This window comes from Thalia democratica, chromosome 4, assembly GCF_965202585.1.
Source record: "Thalia democratica chromosome 4, ktThaDemo2.hap1.1, whole genome shotgun sequence".
NCBI lineage: Eukaryota > Metazoa > Chordata > Thaliacea > Salpida > Salpidae > Thalia > Thalia democratica.
The window spans coordinates 52,987,626-53,011,495 of NC_139168.1; the positions used below are offsets into that span (position 1 = coordinate 52,987,626).

The 23,870-nt window shown below is 27.6% G+C and overlaps 1 protein-coding gene across 2 annotated transcripts in view; it reads right to left on the reverse strand.

The window, feature by feature from the left end:
• LOC145833713 (uncharacterized) overlaps positions 1-23,870 on the reverse strand; it is a 47,886-nt gene that overhangs the window by 14,199 nt on the left and 9,817 nt on the right. For both annotated transcript variants that reach the window (XM_082940865.1, XM_082940866.1), the window contains exons 3-9: positions 19,061-19,178; positions 18,800-18,891; positions 18,279-18,453; positions 6,577-6,643; positions 4,224-4,322; positions 3,876-4,038; positions 1,355-1,473 (exon numbers count right to left, since the gene is read on the reverse strand). In XM_082940865.1, the coding sequence (XP_082796991.1) occupies positions 1,355-1,473; positions 3,876-4,038; positions 4,224-4,322; positions 6,577-6,643; positions 18,279-18,453; positions 18,800-18,891; positions 19,061-19,178 (833 nt within the window). The remainder of the gene's footprint in view (positions 1-1,354; positions 1,474-3,875; positions 4,039-4,223; positions 4,323-6,576; positions 6,644-18,278; positions 18,454-18,799; positions 18,892-19,060; positions 19,179-23,870) is intronic.

Consider the following 23,870-nt stretch of genomic DNA (forward strand, 5'->3'; position numbering starts at 1 on the left):
AAAGTATTCAAAAAAAAAATGTAACCTTTACGAGTTTTTTCAACATTAAAACTATTTTTTCAGCACGATTTTGACTGGCGTTTTTCTAATATTAAAGTGTTTGATTCTAACAATTTTAAATATCTAAAATTTTAGTACTAGTTCGTTTGCTCTTTTCGTATAAAAATTTTTAAGTAATACAGTGGACCCGAAAGTAGAACTAAATAAACTTTTTTTTAAAGTAGTCGTCGAAAAGCTAAAATTCTTACGAATGTAGAGCATAAACCTAGTTTTAAAATTTAGTTTACAACTGAAGATATACCAGTTGGCAAAAGGCGATTTAAGAGTTTTTTATGAATAAAGTTTTGATGCCTGTAAAATTAGAAAATCAACTGTGAAAGATAATTTTCTTTTATTACCTTAAACGAATATTATTTAATTAGTTTTTTTTGTAGCTCAATATACATATTTCAATATTTTGTTTGAATGATTAGTAATTTAAGAAAAAAAAATCTTTTTACAAAAAGAAAGAGTTTTTATTTATTTTCCATAACCAAGTGAACAATTTTGCTTAAATGATTAATTAGTTTAACCTTTGGCTACATTATTGATTTTAAACATACATTTCAAAAACTATTTACAAATAGCAATATACTAAAATTTGTTTCCTACTTCCAGATCAGAGCGATCTTGGCCACTATAAAAGGCAATTTTATATTTTACTTCACTAATTTGCCACATACAGTTTCATCAATAAGTAGAATCAACGAAAACATTGGCGAAAGTCTACAGAGCTTTAGTCCGAACTTTTGTATGTTCTGAGACAAGCTCAAATTTAACAAAATGTTTTACTATACCAATTCAATCATCAGACTACAGATCAGATCTAGCCTTCGGTAGACGGTAATGTATTAAACATTGCACGGCCAAAGACAATGCTGACGTCACCGATTAATACCAGCAAACCATTGCTTCATGTTATAACATCATAAACTGTAAGTAGAACGATTAATACAGGTTTTAATGCTGTGGCTAAGTAATGAATCTAATAAGGACAAAACTGGTCTCAGTCTGCCGAAGGCTTGTGGCCTGATGATCGAAGTCTTATGATCAAACCTAATACCATTAAGTAGAGTTTACTTATTTAATGTCAATTTTTGAGTAAAATTATATTAACTGAACTCAGTATAAATTTTGTTTAAAACCTTTACTATAAACTCTACAACTAAACTTTGTAAGAGTTAGATTAGTAACTTAAAATGTTAAGAGTGTAAGCGCTATTTAAAAAAAGCTCATATTAATGTTTAATAGTTTAACTTTTGAAACAATACCTTGGATATATTTAAATAATTTAGGTAAAAAAATAAGTAAAAACCTTCGACTAATGAAGTGAGCAGGGTAACATTCGCAGCTTTCCGACGGCCTGCAGGCAAATTCAACCCTATTTTATCTAATTTGTCTCGGAGACGCTTTCCTCCATCTTTTGATTTGGCTCTGTTTTTTTTTTTATAAAACTTTTACATTTTTATAAGTTAAAATTAATTCAAAGAACCGTTATGCTGGTGGCTGTTTATTTAAGTATGAAACTACTAACTTAAAAAAAAGAAAATAAAACACTGTTATACTGTACACGCTATAAGAAAACGAGGCTAACTAATCAAATTAGTAAATAAAAATTAACTAGATTATTTATCGCTAGTTTTTAAGTGGTTTCAGTTTTGTGATTTAAGATAGAAATAAAAAAATAATAATTTTGCTTTTGTTAAACTATACATAAAGAGTGTAGAGTTATCTACATGTCGAATCAGTCGAAAGTCACTTTAATGTTGTCGTACAAATTTAAAAACTTTTGTATACTATATCAAGTAAATTATTTAATTTAAAAGCACAATAGCTTGAGGTAATAACCTATAAAGAAAATAAAGAAAATGCATCAACTTTGATCACTTAAAGTTTAACTACTTAATAACCTTGTGAAACTAAATAAATAGACTAGTTAAAGAAAAAAAATCTTTATGTTTAAAGGCACTATAAGTCTAAAGTTAAAATACACTAGATTGTTTTCTTTTTACTATTTTTGTGTTTCTTTGAAGTTGTTATCACAAATCTACTGTATCTCGCAATGAAATTAACAAGTCTTTAACGTAGCTCAAAACATATTGAAACAGATTTGTGTTTTTTTTGTTTTCCAAGTAACTGCTTTACAGTTATACTTTTTAGGTTTAAAATACAAAGCAAATATCTAATACTAGAGTTTAAAAAATCTAAATACCATAACTATTCTTGAAATATGTTCATTTCTTTAAGATAGTTTTAATAAAAAACTTACCACTTTACTTTGAGTATTATTGATTTAATGAAATTACTTCTAAACAGTTTTTCTAAAAACATATATCTCCTGCGCACAGTAATGTAGATGATTATTTTTTAATTGTGCACAGAAGCTTTGAGTAGTAAAAGAAACATAACAAAATAAATTTAAGTAGATATACATTTTATTATATGTTTTGAAAAGTTTTTAGTAGCGCTTAACTAACTTAAATACTTTTATACACTGTGTACCAGTGGCGTCGCGTGGTATTTTTGTTAGTGGTAGCTGATAATTAAAAGTAATCCTCAAACTTATAAGTCTTATTTTAAATTAATTCGGGACTTTTTAAATACAACTACATCAATTTCTAAATGTAACAAAACATTTGTTTGTTAAAAAAATCAAAGTTACTATAAACTAAGTAATTATGTAATAATGGAATAAATTACAATTTCATAAAAATTTACTACTATTTATCAAACAAAATCTACTCTGGTTCTGCTGCACTTGTCCCAGCTCAACTTGACTCTTTTCGAGTTTTTCATGCTCAAGTTCCCCTGCTCTAATTTCCCTTACCCGATTTTTTCCTGCTCGAGTTGCCTCTGATCAAGTTGCCTCTGCTCGAGTTGCCTCTGCTCGAGTTGACTCTGCTCTAGTTGCCTCTGGTCGAGTTTTCTCTCCTCGATTTTCTTCTGCTTTATTTTCCCCTGCTCGAGTTGCCTCTGCTCGAGTTGCTTCTGTTGGAGTTGCCCTTGCACAAGTTTCTCCTCTCGAGTTACTTCTGCCCGAGTTCAACTTTTCTTATTGTTCTTGTGTGGCAGTTAATTTTTAATAAACGATCATGATTTAATTCACAAGGTTCTGAAAGTTCATGCAGCTCCAGAATTCAGCTTTTCAACATTTTTTTGTGTTGAAAACTTGTAAACTTTAATATGCAGCAGACACAGATTGGGCTTGCAGCTCTAATTTTACGAACATTTTGAACATAAAAAAAAAATTCAAAAAAAAGTTACTTTAGCAGGGAAATTAACGACGGTCATGTACATATTTGGTTGTAATTTTTGTACAACTTCATAATAACCTAACTTTCTCGTTTTTTAAGCTACCATATACATTAATACATCATTTAAAATCTCAATTTCTAAGCTGTGACATAAAGTTATTTTGATATAGTTTAGAGTTGTACAGCTGAAGCAGGGCCCCATTTAAAAGAGCGTGTTTGAAAGCAAAAACTCTAAAACTTAAACTTTTTGTGCGCTTTATTTTTCATTTTTAGGTGGATCAGCAGCTCCAGCATTCCAGCCCACGCGATCCCCCTGCTGTGTACTAAGAGTTACATAGCAACCGATATAATAAAGGATTTTTATAACAAAGAGTGTTAGCTTAAGTATCTTGTGTGCACAACTTTTTTTCTCTACCTACCTACTTGTACACGTTTTAGAAAAAGTACTAGCATCTGATTTAAAACAGCTTAAACAGCAATCTTTAAATTTTTGCTTCAATATTCTTAGTCAAGTTGTATAACCTTTTTTTTTAAAGATTAGTTTTACAACAACATACGTAGAAAAAAGTTATAAAAAGATACCTTCTCAAAACACCGCCAAGTAAAGAAGCGTTTAGACATTCCGGTCCAGCAAGTCTCCTTTTTATTTCAGCAATTGTAACTTTGTACTTGGATGTAGAACTGAGGAGACTAAGACGACCTGGGACTGAGCAGAAAACTTCACCTGGGTTGCCGGATCCTGGAACTATTTAAGTATTTGGTTAAAACAAAAATAAACTTTTTTTTAAACCAATCGTTTAAGCCTTATTCAAAGTTTAAGGTAGCTATAGTTTAACGACAATTAAAAGTTTTATGACAAAAACTACAAACCATTTATAAATTAGAAGTTTATTAACTTTAAGTTTTACTATACTTTATGAACATTTTAACCTGGTATAAGGTTGTTTTGACGTTGTGAAATAAAAGATTGTTGAATTTTCGGAGTAATACTTTTTGTAAGCATAATTTGATGTGGCATGTGTTCTTGGGCTAATAAAAAATGTTGGCAGGTAGTAAATGAAAATAAAACAAATATATAAAAACTATTTATATAACTTTAAATAGTAGAGGAAGCGTTAAAAGGTTCTAATAGTATTAAATATATCAAACCCTACGTTAGTGAGGAAGATATATTGGCTTTTATAGTAAAGTAGAATTTAAGATTTAAGTTTATTGAGTCAATGCTATATGGTTTTATACTTTTCTTTTAAAATTTTCTTAGTACTACCTTTAAAGTTTTAATGTATTGTTATTATTTAAGAAAATATTTTTCTTTAGACTGTTATAAAGTTTATGTCGCATTTTTAATTTAGATAAAGTAGTTATTTTTAGTTGTACAACATTTGTGCTCTAATAAATTAATGTAAGTTAGATGAATGATAAAAAAAATTGAGTTTGAGACTTTAAATATGACTCATAGATTTAGTGTAACTCAAGCGTTATGTAACGTACTAAACTCCAGAAATTTGTTTTTACATACTGCTCTAAAAAGTAAGGGACAATGTAAAAAAAAACATTAGAAAACACCAGAGTACACTGTTGATTTTGGTGTATTTATTTTTTCAAAAAAGAAAGTTTTTATATGACATAAATATCATAAATTAATTAATAGGTTAATTAATAGGTTAATCAATTAATTTCATTTAGCGCGCATCAGAATAATTTTGCTAAAAATTGATTAGAATATATGTAGTGTAAGTTTAGTTAAATACGATGATTTTAAAATGTCTAGCTCAAAATAGTTACGTCATAAAGAGTTAATTGTAAAAGTCTGTTAAAAAGTTTAAATTAGAGTTAAGTTATACTTTGCTGATTTGAAGTTATTTTTAAAACAAAACATTTAAAATAGTAGAAACTTTACCTAAAACTAAATTAAATAAAAAGTACATTACAAAAAACGCCAACAATAATACTAAAAGCACGCTATTTATAAAGTTTTAAATATTAAAAACCTCGTTGTTTACAAATTTTCGGCTCGCAAGTTCTAATAAACAATGATTCTAGAACTGAGAGATGGTAAGAGTTTCTCGCTCTGGATAGAACTTCGAACCTACTATCCAGGTAGTTCTCAGCTCAACTAAAGTTATTGAGAAGTAGTTCATGGATGGATGATTGTTCACATTTTGGCTTAACGTCGTCATTAAAAATAAACCTTTTTAGCTTTTTCATGACATGCTGCTCTCGCCTGACGTAGAAACGTTGAGATGTTCAACCTACATAGTCATTTCCACAATGACATTTAGATATGTATACTGCATTACTTAAATCATGGGTAGGTGTGCATCTTTCACGCTTCCGTTAAGCGGACGGTTGGTGTTGTACACCTCATAGCGAAACGCTATTAAAGGTGGATTTTATAGCTAATGAAACTTGCTTAACCAATTTTATTGAGTTTTCACCCATATAAAAAAGGTGAAGGTAGACTGGGCAAGGATGTGGGCCGAAAGAGGGTAAGCGGTTCATTTTGGACTGAGTTGCCTTAACTGTCTTCTTGACGACTGTTTCGGGGATACTACCTCGATAGTATGTTCGAAGTTCTATCCAGAGCGAGAAACTCTTACCATCGCTCAGTTCTAGAATCATTGTTTATTAGAATTCGCGAGCCGAAAATTTGTAAAAAACGAGGATTTAAAAATTTAGAACTTTATAAATAGTGTTTATTATTGTTGTCGTTTTTTGTAATGTACTTTTTATTTAATTTAGTTTTAGGTAAAATTTATACTACCTTAAATGTTTTGTTTTAAAAATAACTTCAAATCAGCAAAGTATAACTTAACTCTAATTTAAACTTTTTACAGACTTTTACAATTAACTCTTTATGACGTAACTATTTTTAGCTAGACATTTTAAAAATCATCGTATATAACTAAATTTACACAACAATCTTATCAGTTTTTAGCAAGATTGTTCTGATGACACGCTAAATGAAATTATTTAATAAATCTTATTTATATGAGTGACTTATGTTTAGATTTATAAAATTTGTATCTCATACTTAACATTTTTTTATACTTTATAATATAAATTATTATATTAAATAATGTTTGATTAATTTTATTTTAGTTAGTTTTAAGTCAATATGCTAACTTTTATTTATTACAAGATCTATTATATAGTACAAAACAAAAAATATTATAAAAGTGTTTAGAAGGGATTAATACAAAATTTTTAGTTATGTAACGTTATTTTTACTTTAGAAGAGCTAAAGATAACTTATATTTAGAATAAATACATATAAACAAACCTTTTTTTAAAGCTTCAACATCACATAAGAACTGATTTGTGTCGGAATTTTGCACTAAGTTTTGAGGCTGTGAGTTTTTTTAATATTTGTAATAAATTTTAAATAAATAAGTATTTAATCAATTGTTATATGTTATGGTTTAGGTAAACCAAAGGTCATATTTCTAACTGTTTTATTTTTTTATTTGTTTACTTGATCATATAAATTAACTAAAAAAATAAAACCTTATCTTAGAAGAATTACATTAAAATAGTTGCAAGAATATAAGCAGAATAACTTTTAGCAATCTTTTAAAGAATTTATTTGCCAGTTACAAAAGTTAAACAAGATATGTGAGCAGCATATCAACGAATAAGTGACATTGGGTATTCTAAGAAACTGTAATTATCCCATAGACTACATTTTGTTGACCTTATAACTGAAACTATTGGTTAGCATTGTATAAGTTTTCACAATATACTTTAATTTTGTTCTAAAAAGAGAAGGGAAGTAAGAAAGTTGAGCTTAGAATATATGCAAACTTAATATTTATTTTTAAACTTCAAGTTTTCTGTTAATTTCTAGTATTATGAATAATTTTTCTTCTAAATTTCATACTAACTTCATATTGAGGCTTTTTTACTGCTCGTTTAAATAAATTTTTTAACTTAAAACCAAAAACGTAATTTTATCGTTTTGTTTTAAAATAGTATTGTTTGTTCAACTTATGAAGTAATTTTATGTTTGATAGGTTACTTATTTATTATACCACTTATGTTTATTACTTTTATATGATTGTAATTTATTAGCATAGATAAACTAGGGGTGGAAAATTTTTCTTGCTGTAACGCCTCTGGCTAAAAATTAAATTTAGCAAAAGAGTTTTCTCTAATTAGGGGTTTTTTATTAATTTGTTAACTTTGCCGCCTTTAGTTTTAAATGATGAGATTTGAAAAAGCTCAAGCTGAACTTCCTGGTGCTAAATTGTGAGTATTGTCATTAATCTATTATTTTCTAGTTCCGTCTCTTAAATTGAAATTTCTAAATTAGTTAAATTGAAGTTAATTTTACTGTGGTTTGCATAAATTTGAATAAACTCTGCTGTTGATAAAATAAAATTGTAGTTAATTGTACTTTTGATTTTGCATAAATTTAAATAACTAAACTTTGGTGTTAATAGATCATTATATTGAAATTATCTGTAAATTGGTTATACAAAATTGAATAAATAAGCTTTGTTGTGGATAATTAGTTAAGAAGCAAGCTGCTTTTTGGTGCTCTTAATAATCTCTGAAATTTACAAACCAAATTTGATATCTAAATATCTAAAATATCTAAAATATCTAAATATCTAAAATATCTAAATTTAATTAAATAACTAGTGGGCCATACCTAACTATTATATAGTATATAGTGGGTATAGCATAATGAGTAATAGAGCCAAGCCCACCAAAAAGGATAGTATGTTCTCTAAAGAGGACATACATCATGCCTTAGACAAGGTCAACAACCCCGAAACTCGCTGTAGCCAGCGAAACATTGACAGAGGAATCAACAAAAGGGGTGTTGACCCACACTCTTCGCGCCGTAGCCAACCTGGTCCATCAGCCCAACCACACCCTACGTGCGAAAGATATTGCAATAAATTTATCTTTAAATTTTTTTGACAATACAATGTTTCACTCGCTTGAAACTAGTCAAACAAGATCTTCAGTTGTTTAAAATCTTATTCAATTAGAATATAATCCCAATGTCTCATAATTGATCATTCTCCTTTTATTAAAGTTCAGAACTTTGATTATCATCTTAAAAGTATTAAGTGCACAATAAATTTATCTTAAATAGATTTAAGCTAAAAACAGTTTTACGGTCGGAATTGTTAAAAAAGTTTCTTAGCGGGTCGCGTAGTTTAAAAAAATATGGTATAAAAATTAACTTCTGAAAAGTAAGTTTGTGGTGAAATAACCATTTTATAAACTGTCTAATGAAAATCAAAAAACGAGCACATTTTAAAATATTCGTCATTTGTAGCTCAAGTTTATTTATTTTGAACAAGTTGTATTCAAGCTAAAAGCATGGCACAGGCAAGAGATTTTTGTTGGCGGTTCAATTCCGGCCCACGGGCAGTACGTTGCCCACCTTTAGATTTAATTAGAACTAAACTAAACCAAATTAAAAAAATATAATACATGTGCAAAGTATGTGTCTCTCAGTTATATTTTTACTTAATTAATTATATAAAAAATTGTTAGTTAAAACTTTAGTTTGTTAAGTTATATGAAAAAAAAAATTTAATAATAACCAAAAGTTATTGATAACTTAACCGATACGAGTCAACTTTAATAAGTTTTTTTTTTTTCAAAATATTTCTAACAAAAGGTTAACTCGTGGTACATGGATTAAAACTGTCTATAAAAGAATATATATAAACATGTTTTAACAATGTTTTGTAAGAATATTTTTGATATATTTTGTGAGTCTAAAAATGCATATCAAGTTAAAATTCATGTTTAACAAAACTTGTTTCTGAATAAGAACTTTATTAATTTATTAAAACATTAACCTACCTTTAAAATTAAAAAACTAAGTGCTACTAAAAAAATCATAACAACAACTTACTGATAGATGTATTTAATTATTTTATATAAAATAAGAATAAAATTCAAACTCGATATCTTAATTTATGTAACTTAACTACGACACTCAAACTAAAATTAAAATTCTGCTAATTCAAGTTACGATAACTCAGATTACGGTGTTTTTAAATTCCGACTTTACAAATTTGAAATTTCAAGATACGATTACTCCAATACAGACAATTCCAATTATAAACACTTAAACATATATATGGTTTTTATCAAGAAATTAAATACTCTGTTATTTTATGAGATAAAACTTTATTTTATTTACAACATTTTAAGTTTAATTATTGTGTTTCAACTTAATGATGTATAAATTTTTTAAACAGGATAAATCTAAACTTTGTACTATAAATGAAATAGTTTTAACTAATTTGTAATGTTTTAGTTGGTGATGTTTCAACTTTTTTTAAATGTTGAAAGTTAACAGTTATAAGACCTCTTTTTAATTAGATTCATTTACTTAATTCGCTGACGAGCTCTTTAAGCGGAACTTTGTTTGATGAATAAAATTTAAAAGAGTTCAAACAAGTTGGTTCTCTTTATATGATCGAGATTTTTTATTGTTTTCTAACAAGCAAAACTACGGACCTTTTCACTAGTTATAATAAGAATTTATATTTTTCTTGTTTTAATTGTAAAATTTTAACTGCTTATATTTGTAAACTTATAAAGCTCGTCTAATAAAAAACGGTGTAGTCTTAGTTTTACTCAAAAAAAAAAAGAACTTATTAAATACAGATACATAAATAAATAACTATTGATCGGCCTTTGAACAGCAAAAAAAATACACAAAGTTAAATGTATATAACTGTACAAAAAATAATTTAAAAAATAATTACAAAATAATGATACATGATAAAAAACTTAATCTGATTGTATTTTAACGACAATCATTCTAAAATAAGGGGAAATTAGAGTCATTTTTTTGAATCAAAAATTTCGAAAAGCATTAATTTCTTTTTTCTCTAGTTTTAAAGTATATTTTTGAGAGAATTTAATAGCTAAATGGTAGAGCTAAAATAAAATTTGTTTTTTTTGACTTAGGGTTTATTGGATCGGTACTAGAAGAGCCCATAGAAAAAGTAAGACATTTTGGCTTTTTTCTACTTTTTTGAACATATTTCAGAAAAAACATACACTTTTTAATTTTTTTTATTTTGTTAATAAGTTAACTCTATACGTCACTGTCATTGTTTTTTATATAAACTTAATATTTGTTTTAGATATAAGCCTTTTTGTTTTTTTTTAGTTTTGGTATTTAATAGTGATGTACCGGACTCACTATCCGGGTACAGGTCCGGCCGGATATTGCCATTTTTGTCTGATATCCGGATCCGGCCGGATTTTAATTTGAAAAAAAGGTCCGGTTCCGGCCGGATTCGAATTCGAAAAAAAAGTCCGGGTCTGGTTCCGGCCGGATTCTAATTTGAAAAAAAAGTCCGGATCCGGGTTCGGCCGGATCCTAACAGAGATCCGGCCGTACCCGGATCTAGTTAATAAAAAAGAGCATACTGAAAATTATTTTTTCAAAAACAAACCCTAAGTAAATTAATAAGATTCATTTTCTTTAGTTAAAATTAACACCTACCGTGATTGGCTTATTTTGTACACGTGACTAATTTACATTTGTTTACATTTAAACTATGAAATAAACATTTTATGAAATAAAACTCTTTACATATGTTGTAAAATTGAAAACTATGGAATGAATACTTGCATTATTTACTGTTTAAAGTTGAGCTCAGAGAATATTTAGAGTTAAAACGGTTGAATGCACGAGCCAATGAGAATCATATGACGAAATGTTTCAAACTAAATACTGATGCAACAAAACATCAGAACATGACAGGCAGTTTATATGTAAGCAGTTAGTTAGTTTGGTGTGAAGCTTGAAGCAACAAAATATTTTGAACGTTTTTGTGAATGCTTATTGTAAGTAGTGTTTTGTTTTAAAAGTGAATATTTCAACAGGTGTTTAATTGTTTAAATATTTAATCCAGGTTTATAGTTTATTAAAAATTTTACAGTTTCTTGTTTACTAAAAGTTTTATTTAATTTTTTGTTTTAAGTCTTTTGATATAGATTTAAATAGCTTCCAGTTTTTAAAGTGTTACCAAAGTAATTAATAATTTTGTATATGCTAGTATTTCTTGTTGTGTTTTATATAAAAGATTCATCACTCAAAACTGCCGTGTCTGATTATAGAAAGTAGTCTCAGTTAGAATTTAGTATTTGTTAGATATAAATTAAATAAGGTAGGATTTAATTATGATGGGTAGTACTAATAAGTTAAGAGTACCACAATCAGTCCACAACTTTACTACCAAATTGTCAACCTTTGCTAGCTGTTCTACTGATTATTAGATTAAAGTAATTTTTTTAGTTTTTAAAAACCTCATACTGACTCAGGCTTGTTTATACTCACTCTAGCTAGTTTTATAGACTTAAACAGTGGAAACCCTGCTAGTTTGAAAATTTTTAGGAATTTTAGAAAATCTTGGACTGCCTCAGGCTAGTTTAGTTTTTTATAAAAACTCAGGCTGGTTTTCTTTTAGATTTCGAATGAGTTTGAGCTGATCCAGTTTTCAATATTTTGTAATTTTCTAGTGTATTTTGTTCAAGAACTTGATTTCAGATTTTTAATTGTAAATAACACATAAATTTGTAAACCTTGTGGCTAGCTGTTCTACTTATTATTAGATAAAAGTTCTTTTTTTTCAGTTTTTAAAAACCTCATTCTGACTCAGGCTAGTTTATTCTAGTGATGTACCGGATTTACTATCCGGGTCCGGCCGGATATTGCTATTTTTGTCTGATATCCGGATCCGGCCGGATTCTAATTTGAAAAAAAAGTCCGGATCCGGTTCCGGCCGGACTCCAATTTGAAAAAAAAAAGTCCGGGTCCGGTTCCGGCCGGATTTTAATTTGAAAAAAAAGTTCGGATCCGGGTCCGGCCGGACCCGAAATTGTGGGTCCGGTACATCACTAGTATTTAATTATGATCTTCTGGCTTAGTCAAACAAAAAAAAAAAAGTTAACTTATTATTAAAGAATTTTTTATAAAATATTTTAAGACATAAAACAAAAAGCTTATTTTATTCTTTTTCAAAAATATTGTGCGACAACTAAGAACTCACAAAAAAGGGTCTATAAATATTTATAGTTCTCACACCTTATTTTTGGAAACAGACCAAAATAAGCATTTTTTTCCATTTTAAATGTTTGAAAAAAATATCGTTATTAGTCAGTTAATTTATTAGAAAAAATATATATTTGACTAGGATAGAAGACAATAATTAAAGAATTGAAAAATCAAAAAAATCCTATATCTCAAAAAAATATTAATTTTTTATAAATAACAAAGACACCAAACAACCAATAAAGTTAATTCACTGAAAAAAAAATTCATTTAAAAAAAGATATGTATTTTTTTAGATATGCTTCGAGGACCAAAAAAAGCTAAAATATCCCACTTTTTCTATGGGTTCTAGCACCAACTCAATAAACCCAAACTCAAAATAAAATAATTAATTTTAGCTCTATCATTTTGTTATTAAATTCTGTAAAAAAAATACTTAAAAAAAAATAATTGTTGTGTTTTGTAATTTTGAAGTCAAGAAAAATGACTCAAACTTCCTCTTATTTTAGAATGATTGTCTTGTATTTTACTCAAACATGACTAACAATTACCATTAGTTCTTGAGTAATGAGTAGTTAGCAAAGTAGCAAAGTAACTTTAATCATTATTGCTCATTTCAAGTAAAGTTTTTCACTATAATTTTTGATTGCTCGGATTTTATTCTAATAAAGTAGAGTTATATGTAATGTAATAATTATGAACTACTGAATAAAACTTAAACTTAAAACGGTGTTAAAGCCCTATTTTAAAAACAAGTTATTGGTAGTATTAATAATAATAAATAATAGGCTTGTTATCAGCTGATATCGGCTACCAATATTTTGCATAGAAAGAATTAATTATGTATAGAATACATACCTACAAAGACCAATTAAAGACACAGTGGTGCGATTAAAAAAGTAATAAATAAATTTTAATAATGTTAAAAAAATCAAAAAAAAAGTCATAATGGAGGGTTGTGTTTGTGTGAAAAGACTTCGCAACAATGAAGGTATTTAGAAGACAGCTTCGTCTTCAACAGTATAGCAAACAGTCCTTCTCTGATTACAAAACCAAATGGTTTAATGAGGTTATCAAAGGTATATTATTTATATCAATTGGCATTAAAACTAAGGCATTTATCTTGTAACTGACGTACAGTGGAGATAGTTTAAGTGGTAGAACGTTTAGACCTAAATCCACACGTTTTATACAAAATTAGGATCTTACGTTCAGTCACCTTGTCGAACCATACATTCTATCCAACATATGACGATACTGTCATGTATATTGGGTTTAAGAAGGGCATGCAATGATGTAGCAAGTCGGTATCTGCGTCTATATCTGGTGCTTTCTAAGGAGCTATCTCAGTGTTAGTTTTATTGAGTTCTTCAATAGTTCGTTCGCTATAAAATTTTCCATCATTAGTAGACTGTCTATTTTTTGAATTGCATCTTCAGTAACAATATTATTGGTAGAATAAACAAGTGAAAAGTGCAGAAACCGTTTACCTAAACTTGCATTTCTACTGTAAAAAGGATTCTCCAACTTCAGATTGCATAAGTGATGTTAATTTTTTTGGCTTAAACTGCTTTTCTGATACTTGTTTTAGATTTATTTTTAAAATGATTTGGTGTCGCCTCTGTCAGCATCAGCTATGATGTGAGTAAAACTTTTAAGAAATACTCACTAGCGCATTTCCTTGCTGTCCTTCGAAAAGTCTTTCTAGCTGTAAAATCTTAAGACCCGTGCTACTTGGGCAATACTGATTAAAATATGAGTTTGTCGTTATTTTTATTAGAGGAAACAACCCATTGATTTTTTCTTTTAACTAGCCTTTTTGGTTTGTTTTTTTCTTGCAAAATTATTATAAGGGGTACTGATTTTTTTCTTAGACTAAGGCTTAGAAATAGGTATACCCGACGATAAAGAGACAGATTGTATCAGAGCTAAGAAATTCTTAGTATTATCATTATCACTCGTTTCTACCACATCTAATCGCAACTTACGAGACATTTTATTTGATTTGTGGACAAAAGTTTTTTTAAATGTGCATTTTAAAACAAAAAAAAAATGAGAGATTGCTGTAACAATCTGCTCTAAGACTTAATTTAAAAAACATATCTTTATAGATGACGTCTAACTACAATTAGGTCTTGCTGGTGCTAGTTTTTGGAACGGGATATCTCCATATAATTTATGCTGCGGTTTGTCCTAAATAGGGAGCTAAAAAATTTGACAGATCTGACCTTTGCATTAAAATAATACAAAATGTCAAGCTGGTCATTTCTCGGCAATATTGTCATTATAAGATTTAATTTCTAAAAATGGTACTTTTTTGTTTTCTTGTCAGATTAAAGTTAGCATCTACAATAATGAGAGTTGCTGTTCTTTTCTCTATGTGTAAACAAAACGTTGCAATACGTTTGTTACCGTCAGATCAAACTTCAACTTTGATTAAAAAAAATATTGCAAAAATGTTTTTTTAGTTGCAAGTCCTACAACATTTCTTCTACTTAACTAACAGGTTTACCACACAAAGTGAAGGTTTAATCATTTTCCTTAATTTAGCTTTGACCAGCAAGGCGTATTTTCTAAAGAGCTACAGGACCAACCTTCAGACGAAGAAGTTCTTTGCTCATAACGAATTTTTTTATTAAATTAATTTTGTTTCCAGGGTCTATACCACTAGTACGGACGTTTCAGTTTTTCAGTAAAACAGTGGGTGTCTTTTTTCGTTTTTTTGATAAGTAATTCATTTTTAGTTGATTTTCACTTACAACTATATCTATTAATACAATGAAGAAGGTAAACTGTGGTGGAATATTCCCTAAAATGGCTGGGACTGCTCGTCTTAGGTCAGCTGGTGGTTGTTTATTGGAATGCAAAAATCTCTCTTACCAACAAATATGACCTTTAGCACCCATCTTTTTGCCGAATAGGATAAAACTTATAATCGGTATTTGTCGTGTACTATGTTGTGCCTTTGCAAAAAACTTATAAAGCACAAATCCCGGGAATAAATTTGAGATTCAAGTTATTGTACATGCAGCTGATACAGCTAAGATTCATCATTGTCACAAAAGCTGCCGAAATTATTTTGAACAAATTTTCAAACCACATACGCGGTTCCAACAACGCCTTTTTGATCATAATTTTACACTAATTAGAAGGATGGATGTACAAGTCTAAGAGGTTCTCTCTACCTTAGTGCTTAATTAAGACTGATTTTTACTTACCCTTGTCTGATTTTTCTTCAGGGTTTACTTCCAAAGCTTAACTTACCCAAAATCATTTATAAAAGAGTGAAGGTAAGTAAAAATTTTACAGATCTGATGCAAAACTAGCTCCATCCCAAGAGTAGGAAAGATAACATAAGATATTTTAAAACACACTTTACAAAAATTTAGAACGATCTACCATAGCATTTTTGTTATATAATAAAAATTAAACTATTAGTTTTTGACAAGTGTCGTTTGAAAATAATTTTCAGACAAAAAGTTTATTGCGAAATAGTGTTTTACTAAATTTATTTTGTTTCTTCCTTTAGCATAAATTAATAATCTAAATTTAACTTTAAAGTAAAGTATTATATAAAAAAAAATTTGTAAATATTAACTCGATGACCATGAAGTCTTTTGTCCATATTTTACTATTTATACAACTTTCCTAATTAACTTAAAATATACATTATTGAGTACAATCTTTTACTCAACTATATGTCAAATTAATGTAGCACTAAATATTTAAAATTTTATTTTGAAAGACGAATATAAAATATTTGTTATCAACAACGTTTTCACTATATATAAAACATGAATTTATTCTTTCAACACTTTATTTTACAAACTAAGTTTCGGTAAAAGATCTTGTCAGTGCTTAAATAAATCTTATTTAAATAGAATTCAAATATTTAAATAAGGTTTATTTAAGCACTGACGAGTTAGTTATATTATTATTTCTCCTCTAGTAGTTGAGATATTTTTATTTGTTTTCTAAAAATCAAAACATATAATATATAAAACATACTATTTTAACAAAAAAATAAGTTTTGGAAAGTTGTAAGTTTGTACGCTTTGTACATAGCTATTTTAAGGTTGATGTACACACATCTTCTAAAATTGTTTATTAAATAATAAATATAAGATTAAATTGCAATTGATAACAACAAAAAAAAACTCAAGAAATGTGTTTGTTTTCTTTGAAGTCTTTTATTTGTTACTTTCAAACTTAATAGTTTTTTTGTTTTCTATTACAAAATAAAGTTTTACTTTATACTTTGACTAGACTTTTTTTATTTGCAGTAGCAAAAATAATGAAAACTTAACGAGTTGGTGCTTATTAACTTATTGTAATTTAGTATTCTCAGGTTTTTAACCTAAACTGAATAAAAAATAAAAATTGAGTTAACAATGCTTTAATTTGGTTTACAAAATTAACTGTACTTCTTTATGAATATGTTTGCCTGATGAATCCTAATAAGGACGAAACCAGTTCGCAGATTGTCACATGAACTGTTGTTTAGGGTCTAGCAGTATAGTTAAGTACTTATTGAATGGTGGCATAAAAAAACAACTTAGCTTGGCTGAAGATAGCCGAAAAAACTAATTAAACGAGTGTAAACCAGGGGCGTAGCGTGAGAAGGGACACTGGCGCATGCGTGTCACCCAAAAAAAGAAAAGAAGTAAAAAAAAAGAATGTAATATCTATATCTGTTTTTTTTTTTTTTTCTGTTTAATTTGCCTTTTTTCAATTATGTTTATCTAGTATTCGAAAAGTTAAACGAAATTTTGGATACCATTTAGTGACAAGTTAGGGAAACTACCCAATATACTGATTCGGTGCGCAAGCGAAAGTGCGCACCGATGTTGATGAAAAACTCCATAAGGAAAAATTTTATAACTTCATTAACCTCATAAGAATTTAGACTCAAAAAGTACGCAACTAATTAGAGCACCGCAGTAGTATAACCTTATGACAGATTTTTCTACAAAAAGTTTACAAAAATGCGTCACGCTTAAAGGAAAACTAAACAATTTTACAATTTTTTTTTATATGCTACAATAAATGATAGGACTACTGCTAGTTTTCTGATCTTTATTTTTGTAAAAATACAAGAAAAAGCGTGTCGGCCTATTAAAAATAAACTTTGTTTGTGATTTTTATTTTAGGCAAATACAATTAGATGAACGAAATTTAAAAAGTATACTTTTAACTGTTTTACAAAGGTGTAATAAATTGTAAAAACAGTTATAAAGTTGATCTATTTTAACTTCTGTGTAACTTTATTTAAATTATGTGCAATGAGGTGTTGTAATCACTGTTGTATTGTATATTAAAGAGATTGATAATCTTTTCGTAAATAAAACAGATATTTTCGTTTTATTGAATATATTATAAATATATATTTTTTTAAAAGATATAAAGTTTACTGTAAGTATTAAAAACAATTTTTATTTAGTACGTTTACGTTTGTGAAAGTATGAGTAACTCTTATGAAATTTAAACTTTTTTTAACTGTTTTACTTTGTAATATATAAGTATTTTTTAAAACAGTTACTTTGAACTTATTTTACTTAATGAATTTATTTCAATTATATTACTTATAAATATATTATTCTGTAGCTAATTACATAAATTTTGAATTAGGGGATTTTTGAGAAAAAAAAAACGCTACGCCACTGGTGTAAACTGTATTCTTACATTAAAACTGAAAATGTCTAAGATGTCGAGCTGTACACAACTTAATTCCATAAAATTTTTCGAATGTACCCAAAAACAAACGCTTCAGTGCGAAAGTACTTAACCACCTTTATCTTAATTGGTTTATCTTGACTTAGTCTGCATTATAAGTCCATTTTAGGACTAAACCAGGTCGCAAAATTTCACGTGAACTGTTTTTGATGGTCGAGTAGTTCTTATTAAAAAACAAATCAATAAATAAACAAGGTTTAATTGTTTACTTGGTTTTCATCAACTGGTATTTCATGGCGTATTTCATTGTGCATTAGCATTGATGCTATGTCTATAGAGTCATTATTTGTTTGTTGTTGACTACTACTGTTGTTGTTATTATTGTTACTATTGACAGTTATCAATTCTTCATTTGGAGAAACAAAATCCATTTCATTACTACTCCTATTTATAAAAATTAATCAGTATTGACAAATATATTAGTTTTCTATTTTAAAATATTATTCTTAATAAGCTTTACAAATCAATAATACAAAGCTTTTTTTAATAAACTGTTGTAAAACAAAAAGAATAAGTTTTAAATAAAGTTAAACTTAAACTGTTAAAATTTATATTTTCATGAGAACACTTTAATTTTTTTGTTTTTTTTATCATATCAATTTTATTTACCATTTAATTAGTCTTAAATAAACATTAACATTTTTCAGCTAATCTAACAACAATTCTTGATTAGAATATTTTAAGATGTTTAAAACTCAACTAATTTTAAAAAGTATATTTACTTACAAACCTTTGTAATATATTCGGAACTGACTGTTGTTGTAGGTACCCATTAATCTCCTGGTTGATATTCCGATGACTAAAAGAAGAACTGTGACTTGCCTAAATTAAATTTTTGTAAGTACGAAATTTCTTATTTAAAATTGGAACTTTTATTGTAACGATATTTCTTGCTATAACAATTAAAAAATAAAAACAAGCTAAAGCAAAATAATGTAAATATGAAGAAACAATTTAATTTAAAAAAATATTTTTTCTGTGAACTACAAACTTGTATATAATCTTGCGATGTTGTTCCACTAAAGTCTAAATGATTGTGCTGTGACTGATGCTGATGGTAGTTCTGCATGTTAAATGAGTGCTGTTGAATAGACTGAGTGAATTCATATCTGATTATAAAAATTTTAAATAAAATATGTCAATTAGTTTCACGTCAAATAAAAAATTTAGAAATTATATCTGAAACAGTCATTAGGCTAATAAAAACAGAAAACAAACTAAAATTTAAATATACAAAAGTTTATAAGCTGCTCATTAATTTTAATTAAATTTTTGTGTTTGATAATGACGCTTGTGTTTGTATTTTACTTTTTTTGATATGTTATTAAACCTTCAATTTGCAGATTAGTTTTTTAGTAGAATTTGATAAGCATTGGGGAAAGTTTGTAGAAAATTTATAAAAAATACTAAAAACTTAGATTAGATCTTAACAAAATACTAAATAATCTATTTAGCGCCAAATAAACATTATTCTGAGTAAGGCTTGGTTCATCAAGCCTGAAACAAGTGTAAATAGTCCAACAATTACGTATTTATAAATATAAAAACCTCTCTTTATCCAATAATGATAAAAATATAATAACTTAATGATGTAAATATGCTTACAAAATTTTTGTTTAAAATGTGTATTTTTTGATTTATGTTTTGTTTTATATACACAATAACAAGCTGATCTAACTTTATAGGTTAATGAAACAAGTGCATCATTAAAGCGTTGTATTTTGTTTAAATACATATACCTGTTAGAGATGACAACAGAGACTCTCCACTTTCCGTAGGTGTTAACTTTAAACTTAGTATACACAAAAACAAACTTTACAACTTGAATAGCTGTTTCTGCGTACAAGACACGTCCTCAACAAAATTCTTATTTACTCAGCATCAATTACATTTGCACTAATTACTACATTATGTAACAAAAAATGTAGCTATGAAAAATAAAACTATCTAAACAACAGTGTTATATAACTTAAAAGAACATGAATTGGGTTTTCTTAAAAACCAAGCTGTAGACTAATCAATCGCGCAAAAAATTAAACTTACAAACCAAGAAAATAAGAAAAACAGACACTGTTAACAATTTAAAAAGGCTTAAAATTAGTTAATGTATAATATATACATATTACCAATACTGTTCCACAAAGGTTAAACATGGTCGATAAAGCATAACAAGAAAAGATTTGGGAAAATTTTCATGGGGAAAAAGCTTTCAAACTAATTGTTCATATATATTAGACAAATTAAAAAAATCTTTAGTGATGGTAGTTTTAGAATATGCCGTGACGATGTTTTTGCAGTGGTAGATATTCTACCGGGACTACGTATGGAGAGGAAAGTTAAACGTTAAAAAATTTTTTTTTATAACATTGGCTTTGATTTTGCCATTTGAAACATTTGGCTTTGATCTATTAATTCATCTACTATTAACGATTAACCTCTAAAAATCTATAGCAATTGTTTTAATTTTAATGAACACATGTATACACCTACTTAAGCTTCTATTCTTTCCTTACAGCATTTATTTTTTACAGAGCTCAGTTTAAGTGTGTTAATCCGTTAACACACAGAAACATATGTCAGTGTAATAAAAGAAGGATACTGTATAGTTTGTTATTATTATATATTCCAATGAACTTGTTTAACTAGGATCTTTCGTTAACAAACACTTAAATTTATATTTTGAGTAGTTATATATATATATATATATAAAAAGTTTTATTCAAAGATGAAAAAACGAGAAGAACTCAAGTTTCGTGATTACTCACTCATCAGCTTCAAAACAAGTTTAAAATAAAGCACAAAACAAAATCACTAATGAAGGTAAAAAATTTTTTGCATAAATAGATTATGACGTAATTTTGAAACTATCAAAAATCGTGCAAAACGGCTTGTGCAAAAACTAATCTACCAACAGACAATAAACTAGCGAAAATTCATATAACTTCAGTGAGTAATTACATATTAGGACAGATAATTGGAAGAGATAAAGATAAAATTAAGATGTTTAATTAGACATCTTAATTTTATCTTTATCTCTTCCAATTATCTGTCCTAATATGTAATTACTCACTGAAGTTATATGAATTTTCGCTAGTTTATTGTCTGTTGGTAGATTAGTTTTTGCACAAGCCGTTTTGCACGATTTTTGATAGTTTCAAAATTACGTCATAATCTATTTATGCAAAAAATTTTTTACCTTCATTAGTGATTTTGTTTTGTGCTTTATTTTAAACTTGTTTTGAAGCTGATGAGTGAGTAATCACGAAACTTGAGTTCTTCTCGTTTTTTCATCTTTGAATAAAACTTTTTATTAACAAAGCCCTCAAGGTGGGCTCAGTGTGAAAAATTTAATTTATTAAGTTAAATAACTTAATTCTATATATATATATATATATATATATATATATATATATCTCCAGGATTTAAGGCCTTTTAACGTTACATCTTAAATATAAATATATATATATATATATAAAGGTTATCATTTAAACTTGAACACCTTCTACTGAGCCCACTATGCTTAGTTTTTTATTTATGCTAACCATAAACATACTTTTAAAAACATATATAAAAAACAAAGCACGCGTTTATCGGATTACGTCTGGAGCTTTTTTCACAGCTACGGTAAAAGGCCAAACATGGAGTGGAGTATTGTTTCAAAGATCAAACATACATCTAACGGAGTAAGTAGAATTTGCCTAACTTGCAATACAGAAAGATCAGTAATTGCAGCAGAAGATAAAGACCTACTTCTGAACAAGCGGCAATATTTATCGAATATTTGTCCCCACAACCGACGATTCTACTTTAAATAACTCTGTCTACTTATGCACTTATTTGTTTCACAGCATTTCCATATACAATCACAAACACTTACAAGTTAAATACTACTAGTTTTTAAGCTGCAAAAATTATTGATTAATTTGTTAAATTTATTATGACGTAATATTTCTGCTTAACTTAATTTTCATTTTTAAAAAACTTGCCTACTCTTAGAGCTTTTTTGAGGTTAGTATATACTTTTGTTAAATTTGCAGTTTTTGTAGACAGTTTTATATTTTTATGTTTTTACTACAAACTTTGTTTTTTAACCATAAAGTTCGTTTATAGTTACTACTCACATAAATACTAAACATAGTTATTCATGCTTTTTTTCTAATGTGTGTTTATATTTTATAGACTCCGTAGATCTGTTCTTAAATTTATTTGAGAGCAGTAAAACGCCGTTAGTCGGAATAAAGTTTTGACACAAAAACTTCTGTAGTATATATGTATATATATATATAATAAAGTTATAAATCGAACTTAAAACACCTTCTACAGAGCCAACTTATAGTGCTTTTAAATAATTTATTGGAAAAGTACGATTTTAAAAATACTGGTACATATGTTTCATAAAGCGAAACGCTTAAATCATCAGCCAGTTCAATTTAAAATAAAAAGCACTTTACTAAACATAGATGCAAAAGTTATACAAAAAACAAAAAATATTATGACGTAATATTGTGCATTACAAAAATTCAGTACAAAAATCGATCTTTCATCTAACTAATCAAACAACGAAAAATTCACAAAAAAATCACAGTTAAGTGACTATAAAATACTTTAAAATTTATTGTATTTTAAGAGGATCTTTTTCATATGTCGACAAGACGATATGAATTCACTCCTCTTATTAAAACAACCTTCCTTTTTTAACGCATACATAACGGCTGTTGATTCTTTTAAGCACAACCTACAAACAGGATTATTACCATCTGCTATTGGCTGCGTTCTTTTTATCACCTCCCAAGTTAATTTAAAATCAATGTTTTTGTGCTTGAGGCTGTAAACATACTTCGAAAGCTAAGTATAATTTTCGTATACACTACCTTTAAAAGATTTTTTATGGTTACCATACCGAAATCTGAACTGAGTGGATCATAAGCCGATGTAGAACTTCTTTTTAAGGTCAGAGTTAACTGTTTCCTTGTAAATAATGTTTTCTGAACGGCAATTGCCCCCTTTCAAATCATATTTACAGCCACCAGCGCAATTACACTGATTTCTGTTTAAATTAATTTTGTTTAAAATCCTTTGATTGTGTGACTTGATTAAACTCTCCAAATTCCCATGAATAAATGATTCGCATATTATGTTTGTTAAAGATCTTTGATAATGGGTTATTTTTGTTGAAATGTTTTTTTACTAGTTTCATAAATTCTCTTCCGATATTTGTTTTGACTAAAGAACAGAATCGGAGATTATACCAAATTATATTTCGCTTTCTTTTATTTTTATTGGTTGTTTTGTTTTTTTGCTTTGTTGTATTAAACTTAAGTTTATCATTGTAACCGCATTTTTTCATTATTAATTCGGCTGATGATTAAAGCGTTTCGCTTTATGAAACATATGTACCAGTATTTTTAAAATCGTACTTTTCCAATATATATGTATATAAATTTTATTTCTATATATATATATATGTATATATATATATATATATATATATATATAAAGGTTTATTTAAAGATGCAAAACTCAAAGGACTCGAGTTTCGTGACTATTCACTCATCAGCTTCAAAACAAGTTTAAAATAAAGCACAAAAATAAATGTAATCTGGTACAACCCTCCTTTTAGCAATTCTGTAAAAACTAATATTGGAAGAAAATTTATAAATCTAGTCAAAAAACACTTCAATAAACAAAATCCGCTAACAAAAATTTTCAACAAACATAATATGCGAATAAGATATTCGTGCACGGCAAATTTAGAGAATATCATTAAGGCACACAACCAAAAAATTTTAAATTACAACTCA